At 42.1% G+C, this 16520-nt stretch overlaps 1 protein-coding gene across 2 annotated transcripts in view; it reads right to left on the minus strand.

Moving 5' to 3' along the window:
- Window positions 1-16520, minus strand: part of LOC138446887 (phospholipid-transporting ATPase IB) — a 480129-nt gene that overhangs the window by 347883 nt on the left and 115726 nt on the right. For both annotated transcript variants that reach the window (XM_069602276.1, XM_069602277.1), the window contains exons 11-18: window positions 16156-16321; window positions 10752-10879; window positions 9851-9928; window positions 7018-7106; window positions 4370-4414; window positions 3525-3600; window positions 1761-1866; window positions 1318-1400 (exon numbers count right to left, since the gene is read on the minus strand). In XM_069602276.1, coding sequence (XP_069458377.1) covers window positions 1318-1400; window positions 1761-1866; window positions 3525-3600; window positions 4370-4414; window positions 7018-7106; window positions 9851-9928; window positions 10752-10879; window positions 16156-16321 — 771 coding nt within the window. The remainder of the gene's footprint in view (window positions 1-1317; window positions 1401-1760; window positions 1867-3524; window positions 3601-4369; window positions 4415-7017; window positions 7107-9850; window positions 9929-10751; window positions 10880-16155; window positions 16322-16520) is intronic.

Below are 16520 nucleotides of genomic sequence, written 5' to 3' on the forward strand. Positions count from 1 at the left end.
CCCGCAGTTAGTCTGGTAGGGTCACAGCGCCCCCTTCTGGTGGAAGCTTCTCATTTCCTCCACCAGGAGTGACCATCCCACTAGCTAGCGACAGAGTCATTTCCAAGACACACAAAGGACAAGAGCTACACAGGTCTATCCCAAACCTGGGGCCAGTTAGGCTCATGAATTCAGAAGTTTTCGCACTTCGTAGAAGTATATACACACACTACACCCCACTACATTCCCACAGGGCTGGCTGGGACTGCACCCTGTTATGCAGCACATGGGTTTTCTGCAGCGTTAGTCACTCAGTTGTGTCCAACTCTTTGCGACCCCGTGGACTGTAGCCTGTGCAGCAAGGTATGTGGCTAGGTGAAAGTCACACGAAACAGACGCAGCGCTGTGGCAGTCCCATTAGGTTTTGCTACCAAGTGTCCACACCCCAAATTCAGGGGAATTCTGAAAACAACTCGGAATATGATATAAGTTTTGCATGTAAGTAAAAGAATGGACTGCCGCCAGGTCGGGAACAACATGGACTTATTACACCAGATGGGCATGGACTTCACACACATCCATGAGATCCGAGGACGCAGAAAGCCAAGAGCTGTAAAAAGCCACAAGTCCTCCCCAAATGGAGGGTGGGGATCGTTAGAGGTCCCTCACCCACCACGACAGTGAGCGTGGCCCCTCTCAGCTCATTACAGAAAACACCCGTCCCACCCATCTGTGTCCCTACTGCCACCCCAAGGTCCCTATCTGACCTCATTCCTGATTTAAACCTTTTCTTATCCCCAAATTTCTCCCTCTGGTTCCTTGAGAGGGAAACTCAGAAAAAATTCAAATGCCTTGATTTCAAGGGGGGAAAAAAAAACCCATATCAAAAAAAAAAAAATGTCAGTGCCAACTCCGTGCTCTGCCAGCCCCAGAGACTAGAGTCAGAGACCGAGGGCTTCAGAGAGACAGACACGGACCCGCCCCGAGGATGGGGTTGGGGCAGGGGCTGGATAGGGGATTATTCCCAACAACCACAGACCCAGTATCAGGCTTCCCACGTTCTCTCCTGCACATTATTCCACATCAGCGGGTGGAAGACCATGGGTAGTGCCTCTGAGAGGGAAAGATGATAGAAATGCAAAAACACAATCCTGACCAACAACATAAAACCACACAACCCTGAGCCAGCAGAATCACACAACCTGTCAATTCTCAACATGCCTAGTTTCACAGACAACCAGCTCTCCTGATTGCAACAGACGTTATCACATCTAACAGACAGCCTTCCAGAAAGGAGGTGACCAGGAGCATCCGGCGGTGCCTGGGGCTGTCACTTACGGCCTCGATGATGACAGAGTAGGGCGTTCTGGCTGTGAAGACAAAGCCCAGCTTCCGGGCCCCTTTGACCAAAGCGGCTTCATCTGTCAATAAGAACAGAGGAGGCATTGACTTGTTTCTGGGATGGATAGCATTCTGTTCAGCAAGTGTTATTTTTCACATGAAAAAAACCCACACCAGCGACAGACGCCTGGCCTTCCATGCAGTAAAGACCGGGGACCTAGAAGGTGCCCACTCACTGCTCTCCCCCTACTAGGGCCCAGAAAGGAGCACCTCCCTCAGAGGAGAAGCCGTGGACCTGGAACTGGTCCCCAGGACACTCTGCAGCCAGCGGGAGACCAGAGGCACATGGCAGCGCGTGGCAGGGCAGGGCCGGCAACAGCGCCGCAAACACCCAGGGATCGGGGAAGGGGGCAGCGGGCATCCCGGCCGCAGGGCCTCACCTGGGGAGGAGGCCTGGTACACGATGCTGTCCCCATCCCTCTCGGGGACCACGGTGTGGCACACGGCCAGCAGGGTCAGGAACTCCTGGATGCAGGGTGCGGTGGGCTGCAAACGGAGCCAAGATTAGCAGCTGTCAGGACGCCCCTGACCTACTTCAGGGTCAGGCTCAAGGGACCTCCTGCTTAGAATCCAGGGGTTCCTTCCTGCTCCCCTCAGAACAGAGGTCAGGAGCCCCGGTGTGGACTCCAGGCATCCTTCCATTCACATCTGCTCGCCACCCAGCCCATCTCCTGCGGCTTACAACCCGCTACTCCGGGTACCTTGTGATGTATTTGATGTGAACTAAACCCTTAAACTGTTTCTAAGCGAACGAGTCTCTTATGGACCAGTTTGCTGTTTAACCATTTAAATCCCTTGCTGCTGCCACCCTGTACTTTCTCCTTACCCTTCACCATTCATTCCAATGTGAACAGACCATTGCAGCCATCCATCTGCACTATCACTCTCAACCTGACACTCTTTGAGGTTGCTTGAGTCCTTTCTCAGACAGCAAGTCCTCACTGGCACTCGTTTCTTTAACATCTTAATTAACACTCCACTCCTCCACAGAAGGTTCTTCTGAGACGCCACTCTTCTGCTTAGAAGACCTCTAGCCAAGTAGCGCCATCTACCTCTGAGACCAAAATCCAGGAAAGGACAGTATCAACGTCTGTGATCCTGACACAGAGCACAGCCTTCAGCAGCATCCTCTGTGCAGCCTGGACCACCTGGTCAGCATCTCTGGAGCTGAAGCAGGACGGCTGCATCCCAGCCTGGGAGCGTGGGTGCCTTCCATGCTCACATCTCAGAACACTGCTGGGAAACTTGTAGCATCAACAAATAGGCACTAACTGAAATATAGTATAGCAGACCTCCTCACTGAAAATTCAGAGAACATTATAGGTATATCTATCTCTTCACAAAATTTGGGAAAGATAAAGTTTTAATGTTGCTCGAGTTTACCTAATTTTAAAACTGATTTTTTTTTAAGAAAAGTCATATTAGGTCCAATTTATACTGGTTAAACTGGTTGTGAAATGCTCTGATCACTGAAAAAGTTAGTATTTTTCAGAATAGCCTTTAGAACAAAAATGCGTTTATATGGACCAGCAGTAAATCCTGGTTTGCTACAACAGTTCAGAATGTAACATCACAGTTAAGAATCCAACAGATTAAGATTCTGACTCTCATTTCTCCATCTGTTTGCTGGGTAACTTTTGGCCAAGTCACGTTTTCCGTGCAACTCCCCATCATCTCTCTGAGGTGACTCAGGTGCTAAAGGAAATATCCTTCAAATGTCTAGCACATAAGTAGGATGCTATAAATCCTGCATATTATATCTGGTTTCCTAGATGATCCTAACCAAAAGATACTGTAATTACTTTTCAAATTACATGACCTCTTAGATTCACAACTATGAAGAAAGAGTCTTGCAGAAATCTTACAAAACAACAGAAATCTCAAATGCTAGCGAAGTCTACTATCAGACTCATCCTGATGTGATTACTTTATAACTTCTCTGCATACTTAATTAGGCCCCAAATTAAGTTATGCAAAGTGTTCTTCACAAACCGATCATATTCCTAAAGTATGAACATCATAGAAGTGAAGCCACATCTCTTCCCCAAGTTCCAAAATAGCAACTTTCAAGATGCTACATACATACATAAATGCAAGTGCATCATAAGATGTTTAATGTCCCAGAAGTGAATGACGGCCCTTACATGATGATCCTCGATATTCTTCAAGAGCCTGGGGTCATCAAAGTCGCAGGAATCACTAGGTGGAGGAGGAATCCGGCTGAGAAGAGAATAGGAGATATTACTCAGCTCCAAAGTTCCTTTAACTCAAACCTAGGAAGAATCTGTCTTCAGAAAGAACCACACATAAAAAGCCTATAAATTTATATTAAACTTTTAAAGATTTGAAATATTGTGTATTATTTCAAACCTCAAGACAGTAAATGTCACACCTGACTATAAACAAAATAAGGATGGTCCCTGACTTACATTGTTTTGACTTAATAACTTTTCAGTGGTGCAAAACTGATAAGCATTCAGTAGAGACTATCTTTCAATCTTTGAATTTTGATCTCTCCACAGGCTGGCAACACATGGTACAATCCTCTCTCATGATTCTGGGCAGTGAGTGTATCCCCACCATCACAAGGGTGAACAACTGAAACACAACCGTGCTGGACCCAGACAGCCACACAAAAGATGAATTAATAGACAAAATGTGGTGTGTATATATATGGAATATTACTCAGCTTTCAAAAGGAATGGAACTCTGATACATGCTACAACATGTATGTTACAGCCTTAAAGATATTATGCTGGGAAGTGGGAAGTGAGCAGGATGTATCAGACCGATAGCTGGGTATTTTTGTTAAAAGCCCTGTAGCATGATTGGACTTTCAAAACCATACTCATGTTTCATTTTTATTCTGGTTCCCTCTTGAAATAACATGCAACTTTTATTTTCAAAATAGTCAGGTGAGAAATGCTAATATAAAATTGTTCCAAAGCCTTTCCCACTAAAGTAGAAAGAACTGTTAAAATATACTTACGAGAAATCATCTGAGGATGGTTCCCTTGTCAGTTCTGGAAAATGACTGCCAGAGAGAGAAACAGAGTCGTTACAGAGCTGTGATCAGAAACACAGGTATTCACACAAAGTACAAGCTCAGCACAGATCATCCATTAGGCTACTAAACAAGCCTTGGTAAATTTAAGAAGACTGAACTAGTAAGCATCTTTTCCTATCACAAGATACAAAACTGAAACTCAATCACCCCCCAAGAAATGGAAGATTCACAAATATGTGATGATTAAACAGCATGTGAAGGAACAACCAATGGATCAATGAAGAAATCAAACATGAAATCCCAAAATACCTAGAGACAAATGGAAATACTAAAACTTGCAGAATGCAGCAAAAGCAATTCTGAGACATTTTATAGCAATAAATGCCTACCTCAAGAAACAAAAATCTCAGACAACTTTACACCGAAAATAACTAGAAAAGGAACAAATAAATCTCAAAGTTGGAAGGAAATAAGGATTAGAACAAATACAGATGAAATAGAGACTCAGAGGTCAATAGAAAAAAAATCAATGAAACTAAAAGTTGCTTCCTTGAAAAGATCAAGTTAAGAAAACTTTAGCTAGACTTACCAAGAAACAGGGGACTCAATCAGAAATTAAAGAGAAGACATTACAACTGACACTACAGAAATAAAAGGATCACAAAAGACAACTATGAACAATTAGATGGTAACGAATTTGACAACCTGAAAGAAACGGATAAAGGCCTAGTAACACACAACCTACACAGAAGATCTGAGTACACCCATTACTACTAAAGAAACTGCATCAGTAATTTAAAAACTCCCAACAAAAGTCTGGAACCAGAAGGCTTCACTAGTGAATTCTACCAAACATTCAAAGAAGAATTGATACCAACCATTTTCAAAAAAAAAGAAGAGGAGGGAACACCTCCAAACTCATTTTACAAGGTCAGCATTACTCTGATACCGAATGAAAAGGGACATCACAAGAAAATTACAAGCCAATATCCCTGAATAACAGACACAAAAATCCTCAGTAAAATATTAGCAAACCATATCCAACAATACATTAAAAGGGTCATACACAGTGATCAAGTGGGATTTATTCTAAGGATGGAAGATCAGTTTAGTATCTGCAAATCAATATGATAGCACCATCCACATTTCCAAAATGAAGAATAAAATCATATAATTGCCTCAGTGAAAGAAAGTGAAAGTGAAGATTACTCAGTTGTGTCTGACTCTTTGTGAACCCATGGACTGTACAGTCCATGGAATTCTCCAGGCCAGAATACTGGAGTGGGTACCCTTTCCCTTCTCCAGGGGATCTTCCCAATTCAAGGATCAAACCCAGGTCTCTCACGTTGCAGGTGGATTCTTTACCAGCTGAGCCACAAGAGAAGCCCAAGAATACTGGAGTGGGTAGCCTATCCCTTCTCCAGTGGATCTTCCCGACTTAGAAATCAAACTGGGGTCTTCTGCATTGCAGGCAGATTCTTCACAAACTGAGCTATGAGGGAGGCCCCAATATATTTGCCTCAATAGATGCAGAAAAAGCATTTGATAAAATTCAAAATTCACATATAATGAAAAAAAAACTCTCAGCAAAATGGGTATATAAGGAATGTACCCCAATATAATAAAGTCCATATAATATATGACAAATCCAAGGCTAATATCATACTCAACAGTGAAAAGCTGAAAGCTTTTCCTTTAAGATCAGGAATAAAACAAAGATGCCCACTCTTATTATTTTTTTCTCAACATAGTATTAGAAGTCCTAGCCACAGTAATTAGGCAAGAAAAAGAAGTAAAAGGGATCCAAATAGAAAAGGAAGAAACAAAACTGTCACTGTTTATAGATGATATGATATTATATACAAAAAAACTCTAAAAGATTCCACCAAAAATCTGTTAGAACAAATTCAGTGAAGTTGCAAGATACAAAATCAATATATAAAAATCTGTTACATTACTATATATTAGTAAAGAACTATCAGAAGGAGAAATTAAGAAAACAGTTCCACTTATACTTGCATCAAAAAGAAGAAAATACTTAGGAATAAATTCAACCAAAGGAATGAAAGATCATACACTGAAAAGTGTAATACATCACTGAAAGAAATTCAGCAACACAAATGAATGGAAAGACGTTCTGTGCTCATGGACTGGAAGAATTAATGTTGAAATGTCTATACTATCCAAAGAAATCCACTGACCCAATGCAATCCATATCAAAATTCCAAAGGCATTTTTCACAGAAATACAGCAATTCTAAAATTTATACAGACTCACAAAACTTTGAGAAATAAGAACATAGCCAGATGCATTATGCTCCTTTTAGAAAAGGAAAGTGTTGAGATCAAAATATGAAGTAGAAATGTATACTTACTAGATTGGAAATATAAAGTTACATATTCCTCGAGATTTCTCATAGGTTGGTATTTATAGAAATAACCATGTTTTAACTGTTTTAAATTGGGACTCATTCAGTTTTAAATATCTTCAGTAGTAATTATGAAACCAAATCCCTTATAAATACCCTTTCAAAGTATCAGAAAGTCAAGGTATTTGACTAAGTGGCTAAAAATAAACTTCTTTTGTTGGAAGAATACAAATAAAATTCAGTAAGTTATAAAGACACTCACCCATAGGTTACCCCAGCAATGCTACACTTTTTGAAGTTCATGATATTGCATGTAAGAGTTCCTGTTTTGTCAGAAAATAGATATTTTACCTAAATCAAAGAGAAAAAATATATGCCAAGAATGTAATAACATGCAAAGACAGACTAAGTGAAGTCTTTTATTCTACATTTTTCAAAATCTGTATTAGTTTTCAAAGGTAAATTTCCTTAGGCAAGCAAAACATATTTTATAATTAAATATATGTTATATATCATAATTATATATTGTAAAACTAATATATTTTAAAGCTTAAGACCACAATTCTGGAGTCCAAGTGTGTGGAAACATACAAAAGAGATTTCAGTAACAGCCCTGAATCCACTTAACATCAGTAAGCACTAAATTTCGCCACTAGGCATCTCAATGACATTTACACAGAATTCATTCTTGTGTCTAATACATCAAGACAACAAACTCAGACAGTGGCAACCACAAAATATTTGTTTTTAAAACTCCATCCCTTGGTTGGACTAAGAAAGCATGTCCTGAAATAGCACAGAACACTAAGCTTTACAATCACCATCATAGTGAGGTTACATAAAGGCAGTGTGGCACTGCAACAGATTAACGTAACTTTCTAAGGCACAAAGTTCTACAGATTTAACACGCTAGGCTCTCAATACACAAAGGTGAAAAGAGATATTCCTGTGAAAGTCAATAAGCAAACCATTTAAACATGATTAACTGAATGCACAAGAGAGGAGCCCACAGGCATATGTGCTGTTACGGTCTGCCCTCCTGGGTGGATGCTACGATGGGGTAAGGGCAAAGAACTCAGAACCACAAGGGAAGGGAGCCCAGGTCAGGCTCTGAACCGTGCAGGTTGGAAAAGTCACCTCAGCCTTCTGGGACTCAACATCCACGTCCATAAGGGTTTGGCTAGAAGGTTAAGTAACATTACTCCATGTCTAACTTTCTGGGAAATTACGTCATAGATTAGTGAGAGGGGAGTAATTAACAGAACTGTCTCCAGCGAAACTCCAGTTTCTCAGTGACTTTCTAAAGAGGGGTCATGACTGCAGCTGGATGTGAGATGGATTCCAGGAATTCCCAAGAACTGTGCTAGGGAAGTCACACTGCACTGTTTTTATACAAGACAGATTAATAACAAGAATTGTATACTCTAGACTTTTCCTAACTGATACAATATAAGCAAATACTAAGAATTATTTTTAAAGTGCCTTCAAGTAATGACTATTAATGATCCTAAAGAAGTCAAATAGTACACAGAAATATGAAATCAGTACACTATTAAAGTAATGAATGCTTTAACCATAAACAAGTTTAAATATATAAGCTTTATCTGCAGTAAGACTAGGGGTATAAAAAGTTCAGTAGAATCAGCCTTTCAAAAGCAGTATCTCTTTCTGTTTCTTTTTTAAAAGTTAAAAGATGATATCAAAATATTTTAAAATGACAATTTTATAATAAGGAATTAAGATTTTTCTATTATTCTGCCTATTGGATTTTGACTTGTCTTTTCAGTTCCAACTCAGAACTACTTCCCCACGCAAACTTTTCCTGTTCTCAATTAGGATGAACTATCTCATCATGGGAGCTGGAGGACACTGAATCCTTCAATCATTTGGGTCTAGTTCAACAGCATCTGAGAACAAAGTTATGCTAACCATTATGCTAAAATGATAAAGGCAGACAAAGATGACCAAAGAGCTTGTCTCCACACCTCTGAACAGGCTCCAAAATCCCAGGATGGAAACAGACACATAGCACTGTCACTCTTTTTTACTGTATTTATGTTTGGAGAGACTGTTGCAGAAACACTGAAGAGAGGTAAATTAACTGCTGGGAGACTGGAGCAGGGTTCAGAGAAGGCCGGTTTAGTCTGATATATACTGCACTCGCTTCCTGCGGTTGTTGGCAGAATCATATAAGATAAGTAAATAAAGTGAAATTATAATCTGTATTAAAGTGCATTCAACAGACCGAGACTTTGCAGTGATTTCAACTCACAGTGAGGACATAATGCAAAGTGTCACTTAGTAAAAAGGCAATAGGGGTTTGGGGGTGATGGTGGAAAAGAAACTGGGTCCTTGAAATATTACAGAGACGAAAGCAGGAACATGTGAGAGATTTTATGGATTTATATCCTTCAAATTAGCCCCCACATAAAGTCCCTTGGACAGCAAGGAAATCAAACCAGTCAACCCTAAAGGAAATCAACACTGAATATTCACTGCAAGGACTGATGATGAAACTGAAGCTCCAATACTTTGGCCACCTGATCCAATGAGCCAACTCGTTGGGAAACACCTTGATGCTGAGAAAGATTAAGGGCAAAAGGAGAAGAGGGCAACAGAGGATGAGATGGTTAGATAGTATCACTGACTCAATGGACATGAGTTTGAACAAACTCTGGAAGATAGTGAAGGACAGGGAAGCCTGGTGTGCTGCAGTCCATGGGGTCTCAAAGAGTCAGACACAACTTAGCAACTGAACAACAACTCAATACCCAAACCTCTTAACCATCGTCTTTGCTTTATTTGCTCCTGATTAACAATCTTGCATACAAAGTGACCTTGCTCTATATTTTTTGTACTAAATTTGTTGCAGGTGATAAGATCTTCCAGGTGATAAGATCTATCCATGTCTCAAAAAGCAAGTCAAGATCAATTAACATTTGTATTGAATAATACCTCCAAATACTACAGAGCTCTTCAGACATCAAAACCACCTTTATGGAGAATTATTTTTGCACAATCTCTCCACAGTCCTTCCAACACTTGTCTGCCCCCGTGCTCACATCACTGTCCCAAAGTCCCCGAGAGGCTCTCACCTGGCCAAGCTCTTCATTAAGGTTTGACGTCCTGGCCATGGCAGGAGTGTCATTTCCCAGATAATACATGTCTGTGTCCTGAGAGGGAGAAAGGAGTGGGGGGACTTCAGCAAATATCCACCGTTCATCACTCGTTTAGATTAAGAAGAAACTCAAAACAGGTAACTCAAACAAATGCTAATTTTAAATTTAGTGGTGAAAATACAGGGTCTGTTTATGTAGAAAAACACTGAGATACAGGGGGAAACATGGTATTTATTTATAGCCAGAAGATTTGGCTTCCAGATGATCATTTCCTAACCTAGACTAACTCGTACTTCTGACCTTAGCTAATACCTCATTCAAAAGGTTGTTGTGAAGCTCAAATAAAAATGCCCATGAAGAAAAAAAATGCACATTAAAGTGTCTGGTCATCAAACACTAGCTGCTGAGGTCCAGGGCTTCACGACCATGGTGGTCCTTGAAAATTCCACTTGGACTCTTGCAACAGAACCTAAGTTCACTGTCACTGTGAATTTTGATATAAAGAACACTTAAACAGACACACCTAAGAGAGCTTTCCTTCTGCACCATAAAGCATGAGCAGCTGCAGCCACTTCATGCCCATGGACTGGAAGACAGGGACCTGCTTGCCCTCTTCTCCATTATCCCACTGATGCTCCTGAGCGCACCTGCCTGTTTCATGGCCCAGGAAACTGGGACACTAGGTTGATGAGTCACCACCACCACTAGCTCAGGGACAACCTTGCCCAGTCTCTAGGCAGTGAAATCCCAGATCGAATTATAAATCAGTGACGCTCCTCTTTTTCTGGAGGCCCAGCTTCATCACTAAGGCTCCGACAGGATATTAGGAAATGACACGTCCCCAGCAGCTCTGTTTCCAGCCCCGTGTGATTCTCACCCAGTTTATGAAGAGGGCTTGTGTGTACTTCACAACCTCGAGAGTCACCAGCAGACTGATGGGAATCAGATTGTTGTAGAGGATGATGAAAGTCAGCAGGTTGTATCCGAAATTGTCTGAGGTCGCGTCTGCAGAAGAAAACCACAACATGTGCATAGCTTGGTCTCCGTTCAGTATCCCTGTACTTTATTATGCTGGCATTTTTCTGAAAGATGTTCACAAGAGAAGTTGATTGGCTTAAGCATACATTTAGAGATTCAAGTTGAAACAGTTACTGAGCACCTGCTCTGTGCCATGAACTGTGGATACACAAGGCTGTGATGACACAATTCCTTCCAATAAAGAGCTGGCTTCCAATAGGAGGCTTTGGGGGAAGGGGGTGAGCCCAAGCCAGCATCTGCCAAGGTGATCATGCAGCAGGAGATATCGATTAAAGAGGAGTTCACAGGCATGCAGACACCGCGGCAGCAGGGGTTTAATGGGAAGGCATAGTCCCAGTCACTCAAAGCCGTCCAGGAGAACGGAGGCTTAAGCCAAGTTCTGGAGGATGGCACGAAGGTAGCTAACTGAAAAGGATGCAGAAAAGAGGACAGGAATACCTACAACCTCACTAAGGTAGGAGTGTATTGGGGACGCCCTGAAGAATTGGTCAAACTGGGGCAAGTGTGAACAGGCAAAATAGGTGCAGACAGGGAGGCAGACAGGAAGCTTTGAGCCTATTTACAGAAGACAAGAGGAAGAATGTCTTAATGGAGCACGGGCCCTAGAGGAAGAATCTGAGGCCGAATCAGCTAAGGCGGGAGGAGGGACCAGGAGAGGAGGCAGAGGTACAGGGTCTCTGAGTGTCAAAGAGGAGAGTTCTCTGAAGTCAAAGCTCTGATACTGATGGCACAAATGTGAAGTCTGATGGCTTTTACTGGATGCTTTTACAAGGCATAAAGCACTGAATGGAAAAAAAAAATAGGTAAATTCTTCACTGTAAATCATGCAGCTAGTACTGGAGTTTGATGTCAGCTGAGCAATTTAAATGACAGTTTCCACAAAGCTTATATATCTGTATAGTGTCACTGTTGTTTATGTACCTAAACAATGACATGCTGCAACTAATACATATTCAAATTCATCTGTCTTCACGTTTGAATCTAAACATACAACACAGTTGAAATCCATGTTTTAACAACCAAAACCAAGCAATTTTCACCCAACCTAAGAACAGAATGGGAAAGACTAGAGATCTCTTCAAGAAAATTAGAGATACGAAGGGAACATTTCATGCAAAGATGGGCTCGATAGAGGACAGAAATGGTATGGACCTAACAGAAGCAGAAGATATTAAGAAGAAGTGGCAAGAATACACAGAAGAACTGTACAAAAAAGATCTTCATGACCCAGATAATCATGATGGTGCAATCACTCATCTAGAGCCAGACATCCTGAATGTGCAGTCAAGTGGGCCCTAGAAAACATCACTACAAACAAAGCTAGTGGAGGTGATGGCATTCCAGTGGAGCTGTTTCAAATCCTGAAAGATGATGCTGTGAAAGTGCTTCACTCAATATGCCAGGAAATTTGGAAAACTCAGCAGTGGCCACAGGACTGGAAAAGGTCAGTTTTTACTCCAATCCCAAACAAAGGAAATGCCAAAGAATGCTCAAACTACCGCACAATTGCACTCATCTCACATGCTAGTAAAGTAATGCTCAAAATTCTCCAAGCCAGGCTTCAGCAATATGTGAACCGTGAACTTCCTGATGTTCAAGCTGGTTTTAGAAAAGGCAGAGGAACCAGAGAGATCAAATTGCCAACATCTGCTGGATCATGGAAAAAGCAAGAGAGTTCCAGAAAAACATCTATTTCTGCTTCATTGACTATGCCAAAGCCTTTGACTGTGTGGATCACAACAAACTGTGGAAAATTCTGAAAGAGATGGGAATACCAGACCACCTCACCTGCCTCTTGAGAAATGTGCATGCAGGTCAGGAAGCAATAGTTAAAACTGGACATGGAACAACAGACTGGTTCCAAATAGGGAAAGGAGTACGTCAAAACTGTATATTGTCACCCTGCTTATTTGACTTATATGCAGAGTACATCATGAGAAATGCTGGACTGGAAGAAACACAAGCTGGAATCAAGATTGCCGGGAGAAATATCAATAACCTCAGATATGCAGATGACACCACCCTTATGGCAGACAGTGAAGAGGAACTCAAAAGCCTCTTGATGAAAGTGAAAGAGGAGAGTGAAAAAGTTGGCTTAAAGCTCAACATTCAGAAAACGAAGATCATGGCATCCAGTCCCATCACTTCATGGGAAATAGATAGGGAAACAGTGGAAACAGTGTTAGACTTTATTTTGGGGGGCTCCAAAATCACTGCAGATGGTTGAAATTAAAAGATGCTTAAAAAAAAAAAAAAGATGCTTACTCCTTGGAAGAAAAGTTATGACCAACCTAGACAGCATATTCAAAAGCAGAGACATTACTTTGCCAACAAAGGTCCATCTAGCCAAGGCTATGGTTTTTCCAGTGGTCATGTATGGATGTGAGAGTTGGACTGTGAAGAAGGCTGAGCGCTGAAGAATTGATGTTTTTGAACTGTGGTGTTGGAGAAGGCTCTTGAGAGTCCCTTGGACTGCAAGGAGATCCAACCAGTCCATTCTGAAGATCAGCCCTGGGATTTCTTTGGAAGGAATGATGCTAAAGCTGAAGCTCTAGTACTTTGGCCACCTCATGCGAAGAGTTGACTCATTGGAAAAGACTTTGATGCTGGGAGGGATCAGGGGCAGGAGAAGAAGGGGACAACAGAGGATGAGATGGCTGGATGGCATCACTGACTCGATGGACGTGAATCTGAGTGAACTCCAGGAGTGGGTGATGGACAGGGAGGCCTGGTGTGCTGCGATTCATGGGGTCACAAAGAGTCGGACATGACTGATCAACTGAACTGAACAACAGAAGTCCCAATGACTTTTCCCATCTATAAAGTGGCAACAAGAGTCTTCCTGGGCAGTTCAAAATGTGTGAGCTTTCTATATGAGATAACTAGGAAAGGCAGAAAAAATGTCTTCATCAGTTTAACCAAAATATAAAGAAAGGTGGGAATAATAATTATCCCAAGAAAATACTTCAAAGTTTAAAATTCAAATGTGTTACTCAACTTATCATTATTTATTTTGTCATTAAATTTTATTTATTTTTCTGGAATTGCTGTGGAAGGAGATTAGCAAATCTTCTCTCAAAACAAGAAGCCATAAAACTGGACAGAACTATCAGAACAAGCATTCAAAGTGCTGAGAAACCGATCAGAGAGCACACGAAAAATTCAAAAGCATGCATTCAAGAATAACTGCTCAATCTCAATGAGTGGGAGACTTTGGCATTTAAGCCAAAGTCTGTTTTTTCCTTCTCTCCCCCAGATCCATGTTGCTTAAGTTCTGCTCTGGGTGGTAGGTGGGGAGGGCCCTGAGGACTGGCAACTCTCATCCCCGCCCCCACCCCAGCCCACGTTGTGTAAATTCTATCCCAGGGTGGGACAGACTGTCAGAACAGGAACAGCCTGAGGGATCCGACAGTATCTGAAGCAGAGCATAAAACTGCCATGCCTAGGGCACTGTGAAAAAACAATAGACATCCCTGATCAGGGAAGACAAATCTCTCCCAATACCAGTAGGGGCAAACAAACCAGCAGAGGAGACAGAAATTAAACAGGCAGATCCGTGGAAAGATGGCCAAGGGAAACTAGCTAAGATTATACCCAGCCCTGGTGGTCCAGAGGATAGGTCCACGTGCAAGGCTGCACCTGCTCACAAGACGGGACAAGTCCTTGTGAGCCTCTAGTCCCTGATTGAATATGAGGTCAATTTTAAACTTCCCATCAGTGAGGCCAATTCCGAAGCCACACACAGATCAAAGAACTGGCCCCTCACTGGCTCGAGGGAAGGTCAGGACAACCTCTGACCACCCACTGGCTGACTTCTAAGCTATGCTGACCCCCTAAATCCAAGATGAAAACCTGGGATGATTTGTTGCTATCCAGTCGGCCTTATAAGAAATAACAAAGGAAATTCTCCAGGACAACAGGAAGTGACACCAGACAGCAATTCAATGTACATAAAGAAACAAGGGCAATAAAGGTAATTATATAAGTACTTATAAAAGAATATAATTACATATGTTCTATACTTTCACTTGGATTTTTTTTTAAGTGGTAAAAGATTATAAAATTGCATGATGGACTTATCTAGATGTAACATGGCAGCGGTGGTTTAGTTGCTCAGTCATGTCCAACTCTTTGTGACCCCATGGACTGTAGCCTACCCGTCTCCTCTGTCCATGGGATTCTTCAGTCAAGAACACTGGAGTAGCTTGCCATTTCCTTCTCCAGGGGATCTTTTCAACCCAGGGATTGAACCCATGTCTCTTGCACTGCAAGCAGTCTCCTGCAGAGCAGGAGAATTTTTTTTTCTACCTACTGAGCCACTAGGGGAGCCCCGATGTAAAATACATGTCAGCAAAAAGAAGTCAGGAAACAAAAAAAGGTATGTGAAGCAAAGACATGACAAGTTGGTAACTCAGATACACAGGAAGAAATGAAAAGAACTGGGAATAAAAGTAAATAAGTAAGTTAAAGTGAAACAACTCTATAAATACACTTTTTTTTTCTTTTTGCTTCTTTAAGAGACATAAAATTATGTAGGCAGTAAGTACAACATTGTACTATTGGCTTGATAACAAAGACGGATATAATACACATGGTAATAACAACACACAGTAGGGGAGAGAACAGACCTACAATGGAGTAAAGTTTCTGTATTTTATCGGAATTGAGTTAGTATTAATCTGAAGTCGACGCTGATGAATTAAGACCTATGCCGTAATTCCTAAAGCAACCGCTAAGAAAATAACTCCAACACTAACAATCAAAAAGGAATCATCTGGGATTCTCCTGGTGGTCCGGTGGTTAAGAATCTGCCTGCCAGTGCAGGGGACGTGTGCTCAGTTCCACAAGCCTCAGGGCAACTGAGCCCGTGTGCCGCAACTTCAGAGCCCATACACCTAACGTACTGAAGCCCACAGGCTCTGGAGCCCGTGTGCCTTCTCACGACAGGCAGGAGCCCGCATGTCACCACTAGGGAGTAGCCGCCACTTGCCGCAACTAGAGCCAGCGTGCACGCAGCAGTGAAGACCCAGGGCAGCCAAAACATAAGTAACTTTAAGAAATAATCATCTGAACATACAGCAACCCCCAGATGAGTCCACCTTCACTTTATCACAAGACTCCTATTCTTCCGGTTCTTCAAAAGATGGGCTTTGTGTACAACTGCCCAAGGGTGAAGGAGGAGAAAGGATGGCACGTACTCGGAAGGATGGACCACGTCAACCAGCAGCCCGCCCAGCACGTACCCATCTTCTTGATGTACCAGTTCTTCCCTCCTTGAGAGCCGTTCCAGTACAGAGCCCCCACCGAGCTCACCAGGGCCATGACCAGGAGGATGCCGAACAGCACCAGGATCTGCACGTTGGTTACCTTCTCCACATTCGACCTCTTGAGAGGGGCTTTGGTGGAATTCTGCACAAGAGCATTTAAAGTCAATAAGGGTCACAGAACACACTCAGGGGCCAAGAGGAGGGGGAAAAGGAGGCACGTTAACCAAATTCAGCAAATAAAAAGACCATATTTTCTTTGCCCAATAAACAAAGAAATTTTAAAGTGTACTATGTGCCTCAATCAACACCTAGTTTTACATAAAGAACACAGAAGACACACT

Source organism: Ovis canadensis, chromosome 10 (assembly GCF_042477335.2).
Source record: "Ovis canadensis isolate MfBH-ARS-UI-01 breed Bighorn chromosome 10, ARS-UI_OviCan_v2, whole genome shotgun sequence".
NCBI lineage: Eukaryota > Metazoa > Chordata > Mammalia > Artiodactyla > Bovidae > Ovis > Ovis canadensis.